Source organism: Ictalurus punctatus, chromosome 14, assembly GCF_001660625.3.
Source record: "Ictalurus punctatus breed USDA103 chromosome 14, Coco_2.0, whole genome shotgun sequence".
Classification (NCBI taxonomy): Eukaryota; Metazoa; Chordata; class Actinopteri; order Siluriformes; family Ictaluridae; genus Ictalurus; species Ictalurus punctatus.
Window position 1 is genome coordinate 10,400,074 of NC_030429.2, and position 24,948 is coordinate 10,425,021.

The following is a 24,948-nucleotide window of genomic DNA, read 5'->3' on the forward strand; positions in this document are numbered from 1 at the left end:
ATTCAGTTGTGTAAATGATGGCGGAAGGTACACTCGTGGCATCTAATATTTTATTTTACTCCATGGACATTCAAAGAGTGTTGGAAAAAATTTAAAATGTGGCCAGTAACACTGTATTGAACGCAATTGAGACAGCCCCCCCCCCCCCCCCCCCCCACACACACACACACACACAAAAGGTGTCCTCTTTTTGTATAAAAAATAAATAAAAGTAATCTTTTATTTATTTGTTTGTTTGTTTATTTATTTATTTATTTATTTATTTATTTATTTATTTATTTCATTAAGACTAATCCAAACATTGAACATGTTTTAAGCTCTAAAATAAGTTCTAAATAAAAGTATTTTCGATCACATTACTTTAAAAACAACTAACTTTATTCTTTTGACTTTATTTACACATGTGACCTTGAAGGAATACAAAAATAATCAGATTATATTACTTTCATATTGTGACACTTGGATTACGTTACTGATTATATTTTTTATGAAGTAATTTGTAACTGTAACGGAATACATTTTTAAAGAGACCTCCCAGGAAACTGTCGAGTTTGAAAAGGCAGAATGCTAATAAACCTAATATTTTGTCCCCCATCTATTTGTTCACTTGCCGTGAACCAGCTATCTGAAGTTGCTGTGGAGAGGACTATATAAGATACTCTTCAGGACTGAGATGTCACACATGAAAGTAAGGGGATAGCCATTTTTATGCAGTGTGAATTGTGTTGTGGTGGAAACTGGTGCTTTGTGATCACGGTGCTCATATGTGAGCTGTGTAGTTAGGAAAGATGTACCCTTGTGATTTCATCATAGCGGCACTTTTTGTGCAGCCAAGCAGACAGAGGTTTTCCGCAGCTATTTACTTTCATTAGAGTTTTGAGACTGTGGGTAGTTGCTTGCACCAGAGGCACTAGAGCAATGTTTTCCTTTCTGCGAGCTTTCTGATGACACTATCTGTATTGTGCAGTACCTAATAATCTGCATTCATGGAATAATTATTGTTAGAAAAGGAAATATATGGATACTTTTTAGATGCAATATAAATGCACATTGCAGGATTATGCAGCTGAGGCTAATCAAAGATTATTTATTCAAAGATCAGTTTTAATTTTTTTTCTTAAATTTGGTTCAGGAAAACCAAAGTTCCATTGACAAACAGCCATAATGTTGGTGAACGTAAATGTGCTTCTACATCTGAATCCACAAACCAGTCCAGTCTGAATGTTAGCCCACTCTATCGCACCTGCTTATTGAACTCACCTTTTCCCTGTTAAACTTCATTTACTTCCAAGGTCTTCTAGTCTACTGTGCATTTCTGAGCATTGTTTTTATGTTTGTTTTTCATAGTGTTTGGCTTTTTTCTGCCCTTCATTTTGATTGCCCTGCATTGCTCAGTTTGCTTGATCTTCTACCCCTGCCTGGTTTTGACATGAGTTTGTCTGTGATTTGGATTGCCTCTGCTTCGTGACACTGATGCTAAAACTACCCTTTTGATTGGGATGATGAGTCCAAAATGGCACTCACAAATTTTTACATATCTTTCCTCACAGTGAAATGATTAGCATTATTCAGGCCATATATTTAATGAATAATAACTTTGCATCAATGCCCAATATTAATTGAATGACAAAGTCTGGTAATCATACTATAATAATTCATGGCCATGTTCTGAGAAAACACTTTGTTTCATGACCACCCATCCAAACATTATCTTTAAAGCATCTCTATTTCTATTTATTTTCTATTTACTTCCTATTTCTTTTTTCTTTGCATTTGTTCAGTAAAACTAGAGATATTAAACTTCCATGTACAGTAACTTAAAAAATGAAATAAAAAAACAAATATATTGTGTACAAAAACATCGTATATATTTTTTCCCACTCAAGTAAATTGAGAAACAACATGCCCTTTTAAAAAAATTCTCATAAAATTGAAAAACAATATTGTCAAAGTATGTTTTGATTGAAGAGAATTATTAAAAAATTGTGATGAAATGAGTGAATTTGCTCTCAGGCTGTAGAAACTATGTTATTGATTACTTCCTGGTTCCTTGGGCTATTAACTTTATGATGTGAAATCCTTTGTCATCCTTCTACAAAGAAGCCCTATTACTCAGAGCAGCCCACAAAATGCAGAACCAAAATTGGTCTTGGTGGCTATGAACACTGTCTGTATGTTTGGGTACTGCATCCAAGAATAATGTCCCAGATACTCACTGTAAAATATGGGGCAGGATGATTGATGCTTGGGGTGTTTTGTGGCTGTTGGTTCAGGAGCTCTTGTAAAGATTCTGATATGTGCCAGGATATTTTAGTCCAAAATCTGGTAGCCTCTGCCAGCAGGTTAAGATTTGTGTGTACATCCATCTTGTATCCATCTTCCAATAGATGACAGAAACTAATAATAAATCTAAATCAGCAATGAAATTGTACTCAGTAACACAACATCAATGTTTTTCACCCACAGTACACAGACACAAATATATAAAGGAGTTTTAAGTGTTCTGCATGAAGGAAGGTCTAAGATCTTCAACAAGTGTCTCCAACATTGTTAGATGTTACAGTAAGATGCTCAGTAGTGTTATTCCCTCCAGGCTTCACAAATTGTTGCTGATAATTTTATATAACAGTGAGGAAACAGTGTTATAATAACAGTGAGGAAACATTTTAAAGTTATTAACATTTTTTTAATTAAACATCTTCAAAAATAGCATGAGGGAAATACTACTACTACTACTACTACTACTACTACTACTACCACTACTACTACTACTACTACTAATAATAATAATAATAGATAAAAGTAAACTGAATGATAGGATATTTCAGTCCAAAACCATGTTGCCTCTGCCAGGAGGTTAAGGGCATTAATATCAACTGTAATATCAAAGAAAAATCTAAGCTTATTGAAACTGTTTCACACATTTGGAGTCCCTTTATAAACTGAGAGTGGACAATGAATAAGTCATTAAATATAATGATTTAGTTTTTTAATGAATTTGTTTATTTATTTATTTATTATTTAATAGCCAATTTGTGGGTAACTATAATTTAAAAACTGGCTGTGTATGTTGTCTTTGAGCCCAAAACATCACTCATGAAATGTGTAATTTATTTTATATATTAAATTAGCTTTTTTTTTTTTTTTTTTTTTTTTTTTTTGAGGATCCCATAACTTCAGTAGAGTCAGAAAAACAGTTTTTCGTGCTATCTGGTGCATTGTCTGTGCTACCATTTTATATAACTATAGGCCAATTTCCATCCAGTATTTTCTGTTAGTCAAGTGTAGAAGTGGCTTGATGTAAATTTGAAATGGTTAAACAGCTCTGGCAGGACAGATAGTTATAGAGATTACTTAGTGTAGGCTTCACTAGCATGTGATCCCTAATGCTAGAGCCACAGCACAATATTAGATGCATTTAGATTAGACATAATTTGTTAATAAAAAAAAAAAAGGGACCCTTGAATTTCAAGTCTATTACGTACTTTTTAATTGGAGTCCCATGATTTACATTTCAATGAAGCTTGTGCTTGAGAATCTCTTTGACGCACAATTACCAGTTTAATCTTTTAGACAAAACAATCCTATCATCTTTTGAATGACACAGTACATTAAGTTCACAGCCCTTTTCACGTTTATTGAACTGATGCAAACTTGTTCGCGAAATAATATAGAACAAAAAAAAACTGTCCTCTATCTGAATTTAGGGGGGAAAGTGTCAAACAAGCGGCACACTGCATTTCTAAATCACAAACTATTTGTACATGCAGCAGTGTTTCTTGCTGAGATCCGGGAACACTGCTTCGCATCTGATTTCCATGCGGGTACAAAGCAGACTCGGTCTACAGAGCTTGTACCGCAGTGAAGCATGCTTCTCAGGGAATCCCACTTGCGAGACCGACTTTATGAGCACGACACTCGGCCGCTCTGGCAGCAGAGCAGAAACACAGGACCATGAGCAATTCTATGAAATCACTTTATTCTCAGTGTGTGGTGATTCCATTTTAGGGGGAGTGGTACACTGTTAAATCAATCTAAAATGGGCATGCAGTGGGGGCTAACAGGTAAAAGCGATTAGGAACACAGGAGACACACAGAAGTATCTTTAACAACCTTGCCTACAGCACACACCATATGCATGCATACAATTTGCCGACAAAGAGAAAGAGAAGAAAAAGAGAGAAGGAGAAGAGATGAGGAACAGTTTTCTTTTTCCACAGTTACAAAAGAATGCACAAAAAAGAGGAACAGATTTTTTTTTCTCTCAAAAATACAACACCAGAAAGACAGGAACAAGAAGAAGTTACAGACATAAAAACCACAGCAAGAATCATTTATCTTGTATCAGCACAGAGGACACGGATAAGGACAGTGCAGAGAAACAACACACATTTACATTTAAGTCACAAGAATGGAACAGCTCATAGTTTTCTGTCAGGCAGTTTTTCGATGTGAACATCTGAATGAAAAGGACACGCTGAAAGGTGAGGGCTAAACTCATAATGTGTGTGTGTGTGTGTGTGTGTGTGTGTGTGTGTGTTACTTGAACTGTATTTTGACATATCTGTTGGTTTGGAAACTGTCACAATGCCATTTGGATCACAGATTATTGGAGGGGGATCTGAGTGTTCAGCTCTTATGGTGAACTTGGATGTCAAAAAATGGAAGAATTTAAAAAAGCGAATTGTTGTCACATTCTGGACAGTAGCTTAAGCATAAGTATGGAGACAAACACAAGTATACAAACTGCAATACGTTAAATAATGCAAAGTAAAATTGTAATACGTGATTATGTGGTGTATTATATAATGGAAAAAAGGACTAAAAATATAAATAATTCTACATTAAAACATTCTGTCACGAACAGGCCCACTCTTTGGTTCAAGAAAACATAGTGTGAATGGGCGGTGATGGAACTTTTCGGGCAGTGTTCCTACTGTATTTTAATAATCACCTCAAAGGACATAATACGTGATCAACAACAAGGACTGAAGCTGAAGGCAGTTTATACACATATTCCAATAATACACAATAAGTGTTGTGCTCTAGACATAAGTATATTATGTTACACTAATTCTTTGTTAATGGGAGGATTTTCTATATTGCAATCATTTCAAACAATTACATAGCTTACTATTTTGTGTAAAATGGACTCTAAATGGTTAGCACAGTACAATCCAATATATTTGTTACTCTCATTGGTACATGGCAGGACAGATAACCATAGAGATTACTTTGCAGGCTTCACTACCACATGATCTCTAATATTAGAGCCACAGCACAGTATTAGATGCATTTAGATTAGACATCATTTGTCTAATCTAAATGCATCTCTGCTTTTAGCAGCTGCATATAAATAAATAAAAATTTAAAAATCTGGGAAATCAACCTAAGCCAGATGGAATGTTTGGAATTTTTGGAATGTTTTAAGCACTCCAGTGGCAGCTGATAGCTAACTACATTAGCCCTCGAAATGTCACGCATTACACATTTTCATCCGATAAGATTTTAACCGTGTGATGACTGATGAATTCACCTGAATATATAATAGCACATAGTTGTGATTTACTGTAATACAAACATCATCAGTATTATTTGAAATGTACTGTAAGCCTGTTTCCATACATTATTCAAAGCCACTAAACTGTTTTTTAAATTAAAAGAAAGCATCACAATATTTCCACATTGGTCATCCCTGATATCTGATCTCTCATCAATGAGGAATGCAGACCCACTCTTTTTTCCCCCTTCTAATCAATTACTACAAATACATCACCAGAAAAACACTGACTGACAACAACTTAAATAAAAGGCGCAAAAAATCTTAAAAACACAGACTGAGGCAACATCAAAAGAGCACGGCTCAGCAAACCCAGCTTTCAGCCCACACTGAAACTCAAATAAAATGAAATTCTCTGCTCCCTACTTTCTTCTGCAATATACATTTTCTCTAGATGCATCTCAAGTCTTTAGTTTGACTGACACTACTAAGACAACACAGCATCTGTACACTAACATTCTTGAATTAATTATTAAGCTTGAAATATACAATGATGAAGATTGTCTGTTATTGCTGATCTGGGACAAGATTCCCGTAATTAACCAACGGACACAGGACATCTTCATTCAAAAAACAAATATTGCACTGTTGTCACTGTCTGCTCACTTAAAGTGTACACACAACTGAGTTGTGGGTAGAAACACATATGTAAACACTGAATTACTATATTCATTATTGTACAGAGATAACAATGAAGATTAAATATATGGATTTATATATATATATATATATATATATATATATATATATATATATATATATATATATATATATATATATATATATATAATTTTTCAGAGCCCTATTGGTCCAATTGTAGAATTGTAGTAGTATGCGCTCTATGTCATCCTTGCATTTTACAGTAGGAGCTAAGCTAAGCTATTTTGATTCATTATAGCACCTAGCTCTATGCTTTCACTCATCATGACTACATTAGTATGCTTGAATCCACATCAACACACTTTTAGAGAGTGGTACAATGAGTTTACACACAAGGGATGTACTGTCATTTCTAAAGGCAGAGCGTTACATATATATGGTAGCGTGTATGAGTCAACGAAATAAAAAAAAAAACAGAGTTATTGCCTTAAATATCAGTGTATTTCATCTAAAAATTCAAATGAAGTTGTACACAGTGCATTCACAAAATCTTCATGCTTAAAAAAGATTATTTTCTTTCCCTTGCTTATTTCCATTTTCCAGGACTTCCAGCCATTTACAACAATTTGAAATAATTAAATGCTATGATAAATGGTATTATGATACTTTACATACAATTATACACTTCTACCACATGAATTTAACAATAATATCTTTAACAGAACAGCAAACTTTAATCAAAAATACGATATGGATTGGAGGACTTTCTCCAAGTTAAAATTATGGCTTTTACTCTTAGTAATTGTGTATATATTGATATATTCTGGTATTCATATATATTCTTTTTATAAGCTATTTACAAACAAAATATGTGCTGCTTGGATAATTACTGTTGTTGTTCCATCACCTGGACTCTGCCATTAAATGTGTCTTTAATTTGAAAAGGAACATATATTTGCGAATTTAGTGCACAATTTTAGGCATGATTTCTGGATCTGACACTCCAAATTAAAGACTACAGTCATGGCACGTTCACTGAGTCCAGTAAGTTTGGAACTAATGAGTGAAGAGTAGGGAATAAGGGGGTGTGGGGATGGATGTTATGAAATTTATGACAGGTTTAATAACAACACATTCTTGACTGTGTTACTTCTTATTGAACATGTCTAAAAGAGGACCTGGGAGGAACTTCATGACTGTGTCCACAATACTTTCTTCTTCATCCTCATCATCACCGCAGCCGGCAGGCACGGCTTTCTTTGGGCGAGTGAGACTGCCTTCAGACGCCTGCTCCATAGCAGCCTGAGCCTCAGCCTCCTTCTCCTCCTTCTTCTTTATACCATACTAAACATCCAACAGACAGAAATTAGAGCAGTTTGAATCTAAATTCCTTCATGCTGGTGAAATGTAATATGGCTTACACCAGGGGTTCTCAGTTTTTTTGCAGACAGGGATCCCTTTAACTCTGAAATAATTTAGTAAACCGATTTATTTTATGAACATAATCCAACTATTCAATTATTAGACTCATTATTTAAATGTATACAGTAATTTATTGGTGCCAAACTTTCTACCAGCTGAACACATTAGGTCTAAGTTGAAATTATTAATAGGCTAGTAGTTTTTAAGTTGTTGAGTTTTGGATTAAACTCATTTGATTCGAGTTACAAGTCAAACAGGCTAATATCTATAATAACTCAATAATACATTTAATAGCTTTAATGACGGTGAGTTGTACTTTCTATGACTGCTAAAAAAAAAAACCTCACAGACCCCTGATGGTCTCTGGACCCCCCTTTATGATGATGGCTTAAACAACCAATGTATAACTTGGCAAATTCATGTCCATAACTGTAAATGCATGACTTCATGCCTACAACTGTAAGCCCATGACTCTAAGTCCATGACCAAAGCCTGTGACTGTATGTCCATGACTATAAGCTCATGATGTTGGCAGACTGCCACTTGGCAAAGCTGCCCAATTCCTCCACTGTTCTCACAATTAGCTTAGTGGTTCACAGAAATTAATTTATACTACATGCATTTGTTAATTTTAAATAAATGTTCTGATTAAAATGCTATGCCAAGTATTGGCAGGGAAGGCCACTTCATTATACATGTGTTTTAGATGACAAATGGTCCACTTGCTCTCTGAGAGTCAGTGGCTCAAAATGAAACCTAATTTATTTTGGCTTGCCTTAGGTTTTAGTGTTATTACCTTTGGGGGATTTTGTGTGCATAGATTTGTGTATATAATATCATAACTGGGATAAAACATTTAGAGATGACTCTTAGGGATAAAACATTTAGAGATGAATTTATTTACTTTGCTTGTTTTGAGACATTATAATATATTGTATATTATATTTTGCTTACATACAACATATAGAACTGTAAGGCAGGAGATAGGGACAAACATTTTTATCAAACATTTTTATCTATTGTGCCTAGTATTTGATGTTTTTAATGTTTTTAATTAAATTATACCTTCTGAAACTGTTGTATAGCAGCAACTGCTGTCCTTCCTGATTGATGTCTGATTTCATTCCACCCAAGTGAAAAATAAACATGACTCTCCCGTGGTACACATAACTGTATATTAAAGACACACACCTTTTCTGTCAATGACTAGTATTTAATAAAATTTTGTTTGTTCAATGGTCTAATAATTGCTTTCCCATTAATACTGTAGGGGGTGAGCCTTGGCTTTTAAGCTCTTGAGAGTTATATTAAAGCAGATACCTGCCAGAACCTAAAGTTCAGCAAACTTGGAGCTTCCTCTGTATTTCAGTCACATCTTCAGAAAATGTCAGGATGCAGTCAGAATCCTTGTGACAAATTAGACCCATGGGGTGAGCCAAAGAAATGCCTTCATTTATCCTCTAGATGCACACTATGAGGCTTTGCATATAAATTTATCTGTTCTAATCAAACTCTGTTAGCTCACAGTAGGAAATGATTCACCATTTCACGCTTCCATGCACATAGTCCATTAACTCTAAAAACCAACATAACAAAATCCTCACCAATTAACAACTGCTGCTAAGTTACTCTAACAGATGATACACACAGTATTGGGCCCACAACCAGTCCAAAGCCTATTATTGATTTAACACGTACACTTCCTTCAACCTGCAATGAGACAGTCACCACATTTGAAAGTGTGTTAATGGGAAGTGAGAAGCCTAGTATAAAAAGAGTGCACATCTATTCAAAGTAGGGAGTCTCACTGTTGGCACACAGTGGGAAGCCTATTTAGCATTGTAAAAACTGACTTCTCTTTTTTTTTATTTCTTAATGTTTTACTGTTCTTGCTCTTTTTTCTAAGGTATTTTATTTCTCCTTCATTTTGTAATTGTTTACTGAGTGGCATAAATCCAATACAAGTCATCAAAGTACAATATATGGCCAGTTATATTGACACCATACAGTATAAGGCTCTTCCCCAAACTGTTGCCACAAAATTGGAAGCACACAACTGTATATGATGTCTTTGTATAGTGTAGCATTGCAATTTCCCTTCACTGGAACTAAGAGGCCCAAACCTGTTCCAGCATGACAATGCCTGTGTGCACAAAGCGAGCTCCACCAAGATATGGTTTGGCATGGTTGGCGTGTAAGAACAAAAGTGGCCTGCACAGAGCCCTGACCTCAACCTCACTGAACACCTTTGGGACCTTTAGGCCTCCTCGCACAGGATCAGTGCCTGACCTCACTAATGCTCTTGTGGCTGAATGAGCAAATCCCCACAGTCATGCTCCAAAATCTAGTGGAAAGCCTGCCCAGAAGAGTGGAGCTTATTATAACAGCAAAGGGAGACTAAATCTGGAATGGGATATTCATAAAGCACATTTGAGTGTAATGGTTAGGAGTCCACCAACTTTTGGCCATATAGTGTATTTCACAAGAATATAACTAATCATGAAAAATGACAGAAAAACTGTCTTAAAGTCTTACTCATTTAATATTATACTTGAGTGAAATTTATTCAAAGAAAAAAAACAATATTTTAAACAATGTCTCATATTTCACAATTTGCACTTTTCTCACAACTCGATTTGTTTGACATTTATGAAGTTATGAAGGTTAAAGTATGAATAAATCAAACCAACCAGATCACCAGTTTAATGTTGTTTAAATCCATACTAATTCATCACAAGATCATTTTTTTAAGTAGGCAAAAATTTATTCTACAAAGATGATTAGTTGTAGTATTTATACAAATTGGTATAGATTTGATTGGATGTTTAAAATCAAATTAATAAATAAAGTTAGAATGAACAGAAACTCAGTTTGGACATTTAACTAAGCATTGCACTTATGTGAATATGTTGGTTTATTGTGAATCTAGACATACTGTGTAAATCCATTAAATGAGAATAATAGCATTAACACAATTTTTAATTTTTATTTTTTATTTTTATTACAGATATATTGCCACACACACTGAATGTTAGTCAATGTTTTCATCTGTTTCTATACTTTGTTTTGGTTGTGCATTGTGAATATGTATAAATACTTGTATGTGAAATGATGTGTATTTATTCTGTATATTTAATATTCTGTATTCTTTGGCTACTCCAGCACCCAATTAGTGGATTAAAAATGTATCTACAGAATGTACTACTGAAAAATTTAGGACAGTATGGGAAATAAAAACAGAGGAGTGATTTGTAAATGTAGTCTGACTTGTATTTAAGCAAAAATCGTATCAAAGACAAGGCATTTGATGTTTTACCTAATCAACTGCATAGTTTTTTGAAGGTAAATATTTATTTTGAAAATGATGCATGCAACATGTTCCAAAAACATTGGGACAGGGGCAATTTAGGACTAATAGTGATGTGACAAGTTGAAAAAAGTAGGTGATGTGAAACAGGTGAGGTAATCGTCTAATCATAGTATATAAGGAGCCTCCAAAAAATGCCTAGTCCTTCAAGAGCAATGATGGGTCGAGGCTCGCCAATCTGCCAACAGCTGCGTCAGCGAATAATCCAACACTTTGAGAACAACATTCCCCAAAGACAAATTGGTAGCATTTTGGGCATTTCACCTTATACAGTGCACAATATAATTAAAAGATTCAAGGAATCCGCAAATCTCGGTGCGTAAAGGACAAGACCGAAAACCACTTCTGAATGCACGTGATCTCCGAGTCTGTAATGGATATCCTGACATTGGCTCGGGAATACTTTGGTAAACCTTTGTCAGTCAACACCATTCGCCACTGCATCCACAGATGTAGGTTAAGGCTTTACTATGCAAAGCAGAAGCCATACATCAACACTGTCCAGCAGCGCCGCCAACTTCTCTGCTCGGTCTCATCTGAGATGGACAGTAGCACAGTGGAATCATGTTTTTTGGTCCGACGAGTCAACATTTCAAATAGTTTTTGGACAAAACAGCCGTTGTGTTCTCCGGGCCAAAGAGGAAAAGGACCATCCAATCTGTTATCAACATCAGGTCCAAAAGCCAGCGTCTGCCATGGTATGGGGGCGTGTCAGTGCCCATGGCATGGGTAACTTCCACATTTGTGAGAGCATCATTAATGCAGAAAGATATGTAAATATTTTGGAGCAACATATGTGCTACCATCCAGAGCAGGACAAAGCCAAACCACGTTCCGACTGGATTACAAGCGCACGATTGCGTAAGCAGAAGGTTTATAATGTGTTTTTAGTACAGGGTGAATTGAATTTTCAAATTTTCCTTTTTTTTTTTTGCAATTCCATACTGTCCCAACTTTTTTGGAATTGGGGTTGTATTCATCTCAGTATTAATACAATATAAAAAAGGATTTGTTGATAATTGACAAGCTAGGGCATATATTTTTGAAAATGTGTGTCAAAATAGCTAATCTATGGCCAACTTTAGTCAAGTAAAGTACTGTCAGTGAGAGAAGAAATTTCTATTTCCATCTCTGAAGTCATACTGTAAAAAAAAAGAGAAAAAAAACTGTGTGGCAGTTTTACAGAGGCGGTCAAGGACAGTCAGTCTCTTTGTCTACAGCAAAATGCTCAGCAAGGCTAAGCTGTCACTTTTCCCCTCCTCTGGATCAACACAAGCATCCCCAGGTCCTTCCTACCTGATACACAGACTACCACTCAGCAAATATTTGTATGCTTACCTCGGCACATGTCTCTCTTTAGCAGCACAAACATATCTATATGTATGAGTCATACTGTGCTGGTAACCTTGAGGCTATCATATATCATATAGAAATGCACTGTACTATATATTATGTGATGCTAGCATAATTAAGCTATGTCAGCTATGGCCTTAACTGGTCCTCAAAGTATTGTCTTTTATATATAAATTATTATATAATTATTATCAAATATTATCTGAGACACATAATACACTTGTAATGAGTTCCTTTTTGGCTCTTACCTTATCCCTGATGCCCTGTCGGAGTGATTCCCTCTCTGCCTCCATTTTTGCATATTTAGCCTTCCTCTCTTCCTCTTGCTGCCGGAGAGCCTCTTGTCTTTCCTCTTCCTTCTTCTCAGCATCAGGGTCCTTCTCTTCCTTTTCTCCCAGCATTTTGCCCATGTCTTTGGTTGCCCCTAACAAAAGAAAAAAAAAAAACCCTAGATGAATCAAAGGACTTCAGATGACTAGAGATCACAAAGCAATTCATCATCCTGTGAGTTCTCTTTAACACGATCTGGATGGGAAAAAAAGAAAATAAATGAGCTACATCGCTTATTCTGTGTCTTTTATAACCCCCCCACTGTGGCCGCTGCTGTCTATTTCAATGTAACGGTGGGACAGAAGGGACAATGGGTCACAACAGTACAACGTTAACACAGTGAGAGAAATTGCAGGATGTGGACCATGCAGATAATAAGTTCTGATTATCTCAACGATCCATTCATCACAGACGCAGCCAGCGCTTGTTAATGTCCCTGAATGTGCACATTAGCAGCAGCTGTATGTGTTTCAGTGCAGTTCTCTACTGATGCTTGGACTGCATTAGTGGAACGTCCAGTCTTTCTAGGCTGCTGACTGTCTGTACCAAATCGCCTGCCATATTCAGTTCTAAATTCAAAGCTGTATATTGTACATGACAGAACATTTCTGGATAAATGGAAGCTTTACTTTTCATCTATCACAGATCACAGTCAATGTATTTGAAGTTAATACGCATAGTACAGCACACAGCATCAAACCTTTTGAATGTAATTTAATCAACTGATACTAATGAGCAAGTTATTAAAATAATTCAAAACAAGGTCATAACGACTTTCCTCAATTTCACACTTCTATATCCATAAATGATAATGGAAGCTGATCAGTGTGGCAAGAATGGACTCTGAGGAAGAACACGTCTTTCATGTTAAAAAGTATTTTTATTTTGCATCAGTATAGAGATGGTTGAGAGTTTCCTCTGTAATCGTCGTCTGAGGTACATCACAGCAGTGTGTGGAAGTCTGCCAAATATCTCTCAGAATATCAGAACAATTTTGTTAAAATACTTTTTGGGGACTTTAGCCCATTTTTTCAATTTGGTCATTTGCCAATTCTCACAAACTAGATAATGCTCTACATTGCAACAGGGAGGGTTAGTAGCTGAGGGTTAGCATACACAGTACTTCCTCTGAGGCATGTGAAGCCAGCCACCATATCTTTTCAAATAGGCTGTTCAAGCTGTGCAGCTGAACACACTTGGAAGAACGTGCTAACTGCCCTGTTCTACATACATGAGCTCACTAATGCTCCTGATTATTAAGTATCACTCTGATTAATAGGGGAGAGAGTAATGCAATCCCTTGTACACCAAGAGAACACAACCAATTTCTTGGACTCTGAGCTATGGATGGCTCATAATATGAATCCTTTTCTGTTGTGCCACCTGGCAGCCATTGCTGAAATACAATACAAGTGTAATAGAATCCAAACATAAACAATGCCACATTGTCACAAACTCTAAATCATTGTGTATCGGAGCTGTTGTGGGTCAACATAGTAATCCTGTAATAATTCAGATTCAGGCCTGTTGGTTTCAATTTGGTGGGAGTCTTAGGCCTCATTTATCACACACCTCTCAGATTCATCATCATGTGCCAATTTTAGAAAAAAGTCCAGCTATAGTATGCTGAGAGGTTTAAGTGGAGCAACCCCACAACAAGACAGTGTGATTTAGCTGGATAACATTAGCCATATAGACCAATCTTTTGACTCCATGCTCTGTGTTCGGATTCAGCAGCACAATTACACCATGGAACCAGCGATCAGGTCATGATGGACGGACACACAGCTTACAGATCAATAGCTTACAGTCTTCAGAGCTCACAGACCTTTCAGAGCAAGCAGCAATAGTGCTTAAATAGTGCTTCATTTTACACCATATGATAGCTTATATATCTTTGGATTTTTCTATTTCAAGTCTAAGCTGGAAAAGACGCATTCATAAAACTTCAAAGATGTCCTTGAAGTTTTGCTTGCTGTGTGTTTGCAACTGGAAAATGTCCTGTTACTCAGCATTTTATAACATGAAAACCACCTGCCTAATATTGTGTAGGTCGCTGTTGTGCCACCAAAACAGCTCTGACCCGCAAATGCATGGACTCCACAAGACCTCTGAATGTGTGCTGTGGTATCTGGACCTAGGATGTCAGCAGCAGATCCTTTAAGTCCTGTAAGTTGTGAGGTGGGGCCTCCATGGATCAGAAATGTTTGTCCAGCACATCCCAGAGATGCTCGATCAGATTGAGATCTGGGGAATTTGGAGGCCAAGTCAACTCCTTGAACACTTTGTCATGATCCTTAAACCATTCCTGAACAATTTTTGCTGGGCACATTATCCTGCTGAAAGAGGCCACTGCCCTTAGGGAATACCATTGCCATGAAATGGTGTACTTGGTCTGTAACAGTGTTTAGGTAGGTGGCACGTGTCAAAGTAACATCCAGATAAATGCCAGGACGCAAGCTTTCCCAGCAGAACATTGCTTAGAGCAACAAACTGCTTCCACCGGCTTGTCTTCTTCCCATATTATATCCTGGTGCCCCCCTACAACATCTGCCATTTTGGAGATGCTCTGACCAAGTCATCCAGCCATCACAACTGGGCCCTTGTCAAAGTAAATCAGATCCTTACGCTAGCCCATTTTTCCTGCTTTCAACACATCAACTTTGAGAACTGACTGTTCACTGGCTAATATACCCCAACCCGTGACATTTACCACTGTAATGAGATAACCAATGTTATTCACTTCACCTGTCAGTGGTCTTAATGTTATTGCTGATCAGTGTAAGTCATTTTCTCTTCCCTGACCACACACACTCCTTCACCATCCACGCCACCACACCCCATCACTGCAAAAGTCCAACCAAGCAAAGTGCCATTCTCTCTGGAGGGAGTGCTGAGGACAGGTCCACCTATACTTTATATTCACCGAAACTGCAAATAGGAAGATCTAGCTGTAATGTTTCAACAAACAATTCAATTTAATTCAATTTGTATACAACAATATACAGTCACAAAGCAGCATTTAGATCCCTTATGAGCAAGCCAAAGACAACAGCAGGAAGGGAAAAACTCCCCGAGGAGACACAAGGAAGAAAACTTGAGATTCTAAAAATGAAACTTTCTTCTGGGTGACACCAGATAGTGGGATTATAAATCATTACAGTATACAGTTGTAGCAAACATGTCAGAGCTGATCAATGTAGATTTATTCAGGCAACTCGTATCAAACTGCAAGTGTTTCAACAGAGTCAGGAAACATAGCTGAACTTGGTAATATTCAGTACCTGCATTTCAATGAGTTATGTGTTTATCGTATCATAAGCACTGCCATTTTCTATCACTGTAATGAAAAACTAGTGACACTGTTGAAACTTCAGATGCTGTACATTTTATAGAAACACAAAGCTATTACTGTGCCTTATATAGCACAGTGGTGCCTGTATTAGTGTGACCGATGGACTGGAGAAGAGACACCACAACACTATTAGAAATGTTTTTTTTGTCTTGAGGGACAGTACAGTTACAAAGACAGAAGCCTCTTTCACACTCAAATTCCTCAACGCTGTTCCCTTTACCAGTTTCAAATGGTTTCAAATTCTTGATATCATAGAGCTGTTAAATTCTCAAATCTGATTAGTCAGAATGTTTCGATTAATTTTCTATTACAGCACAGCTCTGACAGTAGTGCCCAGAAATGTGTTCGTGCTAATACTTTGTTTCTATAGTAACAACAAACACCGCGATTTGTATGGAGGATGCTCCATATGAACAGACATGTGTAATTGTTCATATGGTGACATTTTCTATAAGAAAGTGATTATTTAGCATTTTTGGAAGAGGTCTCCAGTGGCAACACTTTATAGAGATGTTGAGATTTAACTTTACATTTTCAAACATGGAAAAGTCTTTAGGATAGAGGACTTGTTGGTTTCTTGGTAACATGACAACATGATGTTTTTTGTATTTTTTGTCTTATTAACTTCAGGAGAGAAATAAAAGAGGCTTGTGCGATAATGACTGTTTATAACTCTTATAACAAGTGATAATGGGAACTAGTTTGTTTCATGAATGCTCCACAACGTTAAGCATAACTATAAATGGATCAAATATATGACATGATTGTTTAATTAATAGGGAATTGATGGTGTTTGGAAATTGATGTGAAGTAAGTGGAATAAAACATTATGGGGCATGCTGATGTTGGAAAGTATAGTTACAAAGACTGAAATATTGTGTTGTACTTGATAAAGGCTGGATGTGCTGGATAAATGTTGAAAACACATGGTCCTTAGTAAATTAGTACATTTATAAAAGAGAAACATATGTGTATATTTTGTATTCAGTCAGCCTTAGGAGCAGTTAGGCACAAATAGAAACATCCTCAAATCCTGAGTGACACCTTATTAGGTTGTTTTCTTATGCTATTGAATTTTTGTCCTGAGTAGCATCCTGAATGCCGTTAGCAACCTCTGGGTCTGAAATGTCGATATTCATTGGAGAGTATTCCCTGTTTTCCACATTTTGCCTGAGGAGTGTCAACTACTATGAATTATACAGCAAATAAATAGGAATGAAACTAATAAGGCTGGGCGATGGCTCCTGGGAGTTAAGTGTCAAGGGTTAAACAAAAAACAAAAGTAGAAGGTGCCTCTTTTGCTGCAAAGAATAATGTATAGCTTAATTTTTGCTCTTGCCTAAGCTTTGTCAAACAACCAAACCAAATTGACTTCGTTTAATGAGAAAAATCCCTTCACACACATAAACCGTGTGTGTGTGTGTGTGTGTGTGTGTGTGTGTGTGTGTGTGTGTGTGTGTGTTTATACACCAAACTGATTGTGTGTGTGTGTATGTGGGTGTGTGTTTGCTGTTCGCAATACATCTCTGCGCTTACTTGCATTACTGATGATTACATTCGCACTGCAGTTTTCTCCTGTCTGAGCTCCTACGTGTTTCATTATCTGTTTTTAATTAAGGCTGTTTTCTCCTGCATCGCTATCTCTCCACCGTGCAGCGCTGCTAATCTGAGCTCTTAAGGCTAATTAGCTCAAGTGATCGTGACAGAGTTGCCATGCCGCCAAGTGAGACAGCTGTGTCCCAGAAGTCTTTGCGACATTGCAGTGGAGATCTGTGCTGCCAACTGTGCAGGAACTCAGCAAGTGGTTCAGCCAGGCACAGTAAGATCACCCTGTGATCTGTTTATAGCAAGCCGCTAGCTGGCTTAAACCTAAAAAGCCTGGGACTGCTTTGCTAACTGTACCGCAGTTAACACAGATGGGAGCATGCTTTGTTTTGGTTTTTAAATGCATTCAGAGAAATTAATTTGTGTGCATAGATTGGAAAAGGTTATAACCAGAGTTGGGTATAATGCATTACAAAGAGTCCTGGACTTGTAGTTATGACAGTCACCTGAAAGGACAAATCATGACTTTTTACATTGCACAGTAATGTAACACATTATATTTTAAATTTATGCAATTTGATTATAGTTACTGATGTCAATAAAATTATGTTACTTGCATTACAAATTTATTGTTAAGAAAACAATATTAAATAAAATGCATTGGTAAATAAATCATGTTTTGTGCAGTTGCCAGAGGCATAACCTGGCCTGGGCTGTAGCCCTGAAGATTTTTTCTTTAGCCCCGAATAATTTTCCACTTTCAGCGTTTTGTTACTATGTAACTGAACGTCAGTAAAAGAAGTGTTGTAATTTTATATCATCATTGAACAGAGGCGAGGCCAATCAGACAGGGTTTACTGGCAAATATGTGGAAACACTCGTGTCTTATTGGCTGATAGATCTCAGTTCTACCAAATACTAGCTTACACAGTCAGTGTGAGGAAAAATGGATATACGCCGATTTGTTTTTAACCAGTAAAGGTGTAAATGTCTATATAAGTTCCAGTTTAATATGATCTGAGCAGAGCATAAGGAAGGATAATGTACTTTGCATGGCACTGTAGCAGCTAAACCCATACAATACAACAGCTTAGTTGTGCCTCTCCTTGGCTAGTGACACCAAACTAGCCTAGTTATTAAAGTTTTATATTTTATCGGTCTGCTAGTTCTACAAACAGTGACAACACCTGTGGCAAGTTTTATGATAAATCCAACTTTTTCTGATCATGTCATACGTTGACGCAGCTAAAATTACTGACAGAACTGAATTTCACTTCATTGTGTATTTTTGTAGGTTTGATAGGTTTTGAAAGTAACGTGAAAGTAATGTAATTAGTAATATGATTACTTTTTACATGCAGTAATCAGTAATGTAATCAAATTACAATTTTAAAGTAGTAATTAGTAATCTGTAGTAGATTACTTTTTTTGGAGTAACTTATCCAACATTGGTTATAAGTGATAATAATTTTTATTTTTATTTATTTATTTTAAGAAATGGAGGGCCTGAAAATCTCTTGGAAAAGTCCAAAGTGTGCTGAATGTGTGACTGACAAGAATTAACACAATAATATAAAACTTGTGAAACTGTAAAAACCTGCAGACACTGTATGGCTTATAGAGCTATTACTGTGGCTTATGTTGCATGGTTGTGCCTGTAGTCATGTGATCAATAGCTGAACAAGAGACACCTCTGCACTATAGATGATTTGTTTGTCTAGAGGGACAGTGCAATTACAAGGACTGAAATATTGTATTATACTAGATAAAGATAACTTTATCCTAGATCAATATTCTAAACCCCCAGACCATATCTCATGCAAAAAGGTGGCTCTTGGGTATTGAACTGTTATCATTTTAGGCGGAACAACCATGTGGAGCAATTTATTATTCATTCTTTCATTCATTCATCTTAAGTATTAAGCATAGATAAGCTTTATCCTGGTCAGGGTGGCAGTGGATCTGGAACCTATCTCTGTACTACAGGAGCAAAATAGGAGAATTAACCCCAGAGGGGATGCCAGTCCATCTCAGGGCACACAATTTATTATTCAATATTAAAAGTAAATCCGTTTTTAAAACACCTAATAGCCATAGAAGGATCCAGTTGAGCCTCTTTCACATGGTTTCCTTTACCAGTTTCTAATGATTTTAAATTCTTCATATCATAGAGGTGCTGAATACTCAAATCTGATTGGTCAGCATATTTTGATTAATTTTCTATAACTGCACAGATTTGACAGTAGCCAGTAATGTGCTTATGCTTATACTTTATTGTTTCTATAGTAACAACATAGACAGGGATTTTTATGGTGGACACACCACATAAATAGACCTGTAAAATGTGTGTAATTGTTGATATACAAGTTTTCTGTAAGGAGATGCTTATTTAACATTTATGAAAGGAGTCTCCACTATCAGCACTTTATAACAGTCAAAGGTAGAGCTGTAACTTAATTTCACACATGGGAAAGTCTTTAGGACAGAGGACTTGATGGTTTCTTGGTTACTTGACAAGCTGGGTTGTTTGTTTTTTTTTTACTTCAGGGGAGAAAAAAGAGAGGCTTGTAAGAGAATGGCAACCATATGAACCATAACTATAAATGGATAAAATGTATGTCATTTGTTAATTAATAGGAAATTGATGGTGTTGGGAAATTGATGTAAGTGGAATAAAACAGTACAGTAACAGTAACTCTGCTTCATGTCCGGTTGTATCACACCACCCAATCATTGATTATTTATTTTATAACAGCATGCCCAATTGTGTTTGCTTCTGTACATAACAGTCTGCTACTGAGTTGAAGCTTCAGTCACTGGAATTCTTTCTCTATGCTCAATCTAAATAACAACCATGGAGCAGTGTTTATATTGTCAAACTCCAAGGGTGTTCTCTACAAGATGACGCAGGTCCGTTTATCAAGACTCTAAAACAGCTACATGAGAGTAAGAGATGCTCCATTTTGAAAAAGCTCTGACCGTGACTTAAAATGGCCTGCATTATGTAAAAAGCTGCAGTGTATGTGTTACAGTGTGAAAGAGGATGAAAGTAAGAAAGTGATGGAACTGGTATGCTCAATGGCTTGCATGTCCTTGAGCCTTTGTGTGTGTGTGTGCGCGCATTTGTGTGTGTACATGCGTGTGTGCGCATGTGTGTGCGTGTGTGTGTGCGCGTGCCCTCCCAGAGCGAGAGTGTGGGTGGAGGAGAACAAACTGTGCCACTCTGTGTGAGCATGTGTGAGAAAGCAAGAAAAAAATTGAGCGACAAATATATGCATTGGTGAACACTACTTTGCTTGCAAATGTGTCCATGCATTCCAAGTGTGTGTGTGTCTGCAGGATTGTGGGTCTCTGAGAGTGTGTGTGTGTGTATGTGTGTGTGGTGTGTGTGTGTGAGTGAAGGTCATGGCTAGTATACTGAAGGTCACTGAAAGGTGCAGTGGAATCCCTGTGGAGCTGAGACATGCATGTGGAGCTGCAGGAGAAGCTCAAGGACTCTGTGTTCTGTCTTCCCCATCTGTCATTTAGTGACACCTGCTATAGGAGCTGAGCCCAGCGCCCCACCTTGCCCTCCCATAGAGACATCAACTTCCCTCTCTGTAGAAAATAAACCACACCAAAAGTGCCTGCAGCACGCCCATGTTTTAGGCACCACATAAGAAAAGGCGAGTTTGTCTTTCTAATCTCGATATAACATCATAGGCATAAATCTGTTGGATGTTGCTGAATGTCCTTTCATTGTCATATTTGTAGTCAATTCATATATAGAACCTGTTACAATAGAACCATTCTAGCACTTGTAGCATAACTTGCCAAATTAACATTAATGGTTAGCTAGGTTAGCTTTATATCCTTGACTCGTGTTAAGGCAGGATGTACTATGAGAAGGAGATCTTATTACAACCTGACTCTTGTTGACCGTGGTGTATTTCAGGACAAGCGATTACCAAGTGTTAAAAGACACCCTTAGCCTGTTAGGGATCTGTCCAGTGTGGCACAGTGAGAGAGCTGACCAGCAGAAAATGCTTTAATGAGTGTTTTATGTGAACACAGAGACTAGACTACAGTACATATACACTGTAGCTTGTCTTACTAAATCTCTCTAGGGGAAATGGAATGAAATGGCAAGAGGTAAGTCATTGTCATCCACAGCCAGAACACAAAGTGTAGGTAATATGAAAGTGATGGCAGGGCCAGGAATAATCTTGCAATTAAAGATAGAAATAGTGAGTCAAAACTATACTGGGTGAATGCAAATATACTCAAAATAAATAAGTTTACATAAAAACAGAAGTTCCAGTTACTAAGGTATAAACTGGAATGTGAAAGGTTACAAAGATTAAGAGGAGGTTTGAGGCAAGGATAGATCTTGTACCTTTTTTAACTACTTCACATAACAAAATCCAAACACACTGCCATATATACATTTTTCATAAGATCAAATTCTTTCAAGTTCATTAAAGTTACATTAACACATGAAGCACATTATCCTCTACTCTAACCTAGAGCAACATGCTATTACTAAATACTTTCCACCTCTGTTTATTAATTTCATGGATTTATGGTTTAAAACTTTGGTAAAAAAAAATTACAACGGATAACTGCATTTACCAGCGTAACTCAAGCAAGCTATAAGTCTTCATAGTGAAAACACTACAATTTATGAAGAAAAAGATTGTGTTTTGTTTTGATTCTAAATATTGTACTCTGCACTTATATGTATTTTTTCTGCTGTTGGATCACCCTGAATATTGAATATTAAATTTTGAAGAGGGCTGTTCTTCTTTCCTTGAATTTGCTAGTACTAAAGCTCTGGAACCAATAGACATTACAATAAGTAATCGGTCACACCGCGCTAGGCGAATCGATTTCATTACTCAAACCCACTGCATTTTACCTTTTTTTTAGAGCCATGTTTTATGGCTGCTGTTGCTTCCTGGGTCTAGAGATAAGGATGCTCGAAAGCCATGTGTGCAGAAAGTGCTACAGTCACTCCTAGGACAGAATGGTACACTTGGTTGGGTACCAAATATTGTGCAGGGCCTCGGTCGACACTTACAGCCCATTTACAGCTCACATGTCGCTGGCTGTGCGGGACGATGACAAGAAAGCAGAACTGCTTGTGGTTAAGAAATATTTCAAGTATATAAAATTAATACAAATTCAGAATGCTGGCATTCATGCTCCCTGATTGCTCTTCACTTGACTGGTGGCATAGTGAGATATTTTGAGCAACTGATGGAGATGAAAAAGAATGAGAGAACAGATATTGAGGGGCCTGGCAGGTAAAACCCAATTTAGATTCAGCTGAAATACTCACAAATGCTGTGTGTCTATGTGAGGACACACTGATCATTAGCATTAGAAAATTCACATTTTCTGCATAAAAGTGCTCACTGAGTAAAACCTTTATAGCCATGTATACCTTTTATCTGGAGAGACCTAAAGTTCTCTCTAAAACCTGTTCTCTCTTTCAAAATTATCTCAGTGTATCATTTGGACCTACTGTGACTTATTTCAGAGCTCCAGCACAAAAAGTGTATTGTGGTCAACTAAAGCTAATGATGATAAGTGTAAAAAGCGTCTTTAAAGGGAAAGAATCCAACATGATCACTGTAAAATAAAGTACACTGGGCTTAGACAGCCAAACAAAAGAGAGATGTAATACAAGAGAGCACAATGATATGGATGGATGGGTGGATGGATGGAAGAAAAAATTTCACCACAGTCTTGCAATCTTTTCCACCATAGCTTGTCAACTGGTGGGCCACAGTGTGGATGCAGACCCAGCAAAGTATTTCAGCAAATTGAACCGAATGAACTGAAAAAATTACCATAGTTCAGCAACATTAGTGGTGGCTTTGTGTAAGTGTGCATTTGTGTAAATGATTTACCTGTGTGCTGATCATCCATATAGGAAGGAGTGCTTTCATTGAGTTTTCATCGATTTTCATATTTTAAAATAACTGACGTGACAACATGGCTTGTTAAAAAAATTTTTTTTACATAAACAAATTAAACCTGGTACCATTCATAATAATGTGTTTGGAGAATGATGAAGGTTCCTCTGCTTTGAATAAAAATTAATTAACAACAGCTTTTCCAAGGACCAAAGTCCATCACAGACTGCAGTCTTTCAGAAAACTGCTGAATACTGCACATATAGTACTCCAGACACTATATCCTACATACTGTCTAAATAATTCTATGTTGTCCTGTCATGTTATAAGAAATAAAATCTGAATGATTTGATAGTTTCTAATTATAATAAACCTCATAGAGGGAATATAATGTGATAAACCTTTTCATTTGCATACTGTGCTCATGCTCCCATGCCCTCTATTATGTATTCACCTGTCACGTGGCAATCTTATTTCGCAGGGGTCATCCCAATGGATCCGGTTTTTAATGACTCTCTTAAACAGCTGCCTGTGAAGTTGATCCAACTTAAAAATACTTATTAGCCATTAGGCTCAATTACAAATTACATAGTGCATGTTTGGACTGTCTGCTACTGCAATTGTCTGTCTCTCTCACAAATAAACCACAACATTGTCTACTATGTTATTTGCATTCCACTGAATCGCCTTGATTATTTAATTCCTGTTATCCTCATTTTCACTCAATTCTTTAAGATTTTCACGTATGAGATAATTACCTTAACCCTTTAAAGTTTTAGCTTGTTGTTTAGTTATTCATTTCAAAGCACATTCAGCTTCTATGGTGAGATTATCAGGAATGTAAGGTTTAGATGTAATGGGTCAAAAATCTACTCGTTCACAAGTAGTGAAACAGAAAAGTGTTTGCCCTATTATCTGGAAATCACGAGTTTGACTCCTGATGATGCTACGACCTTGGCCAGGAGCCCAAGAGAGCTCTCAGGGAGGGAGGGGTGGCATACTTATCACTCTCAGTGACACTAGCCAGTGACACAGGCATTGGTGAGCTCATACATGCAGAAGGGGACGGATAGTGCTTTCCTCAGAGTGTTCATTGTCATATACACAGTAAAACAGGCAGTGACTCTATACAAATGAAATAAGGTTCCACAGCTGCAGCTATCATGCTAATACCATCATACTTGTCATCTCATTGAACACTAACCAGCCAATCTGCGATTCTGACTGAATTCATACAACTGTGCTGTATAGTAGTTGTATTGCATTCTGAGTCTGATGTTTGATGTCTCCATTAGTTCAACACTGAATTTCTCATTATTATGACTGAGCATCAATGGGAAATGGTTAGTGAAAAATAAGTTTTTACTCCTTTGTTTTTAGAAGCTAACAGAAAAATCTCACTCATGCTGAGATCACAGAATTTTTTTCACTTGTATCTGCACTAGCAATGACATCAGAGCAGAACGCAAGCACTAACTTCTCATAGGAATAATACAAAAAAACAGCACCAACTAAC

At 36.8% G+C, this 24,948-nt stretch overlaps 1 protein-coding gene and 1 long non-coding RNA gene across 2 annotated transcripts in view; one reads left to right on the forward strand and one right to left on the reverse strand.

Annotated features, from left to right (window-relative positions):
* The first annotated feature begins 4,284 nt into the window (after positions 1 to 4,284).
* Positions 4,285 to 8,818, forward strand: LOC108274426 (uncharacterized). Its single transcript, XR_001814468.3, has 2 exons — positions 4,285 to 4,484; positions 7,334 to 8,818. It is a non-coding gene; the product is annotated as an uncharacterized LOC108274426 (long non-coding RNA).
* Positions 6,344 to 24,948, reverse strand: part of LOC108274425 (complexin-1) — a 46,036-nt gene continuing 27,431 nt past the window's right edge. Inside the window, exons 3-4 of the mRNA XM_017484589.3 lie at positions 12,551 to 12,726; positions 6,344 to 7,504 (exon numbers count right to left, since the gene is read on the reverse strand). Of these exons, the coding sequence (XP_017340078.1) occupies positions 7,307 to 7,504; positions 12,551 to 12,726 (374 nt within the window). The 3' untranslated portion in view covers positions 6,344 to 7,306. The remainder of the gene's footprint in view (positions 7,505 to 12,550; positions 12,727 to 24,948) is intronic.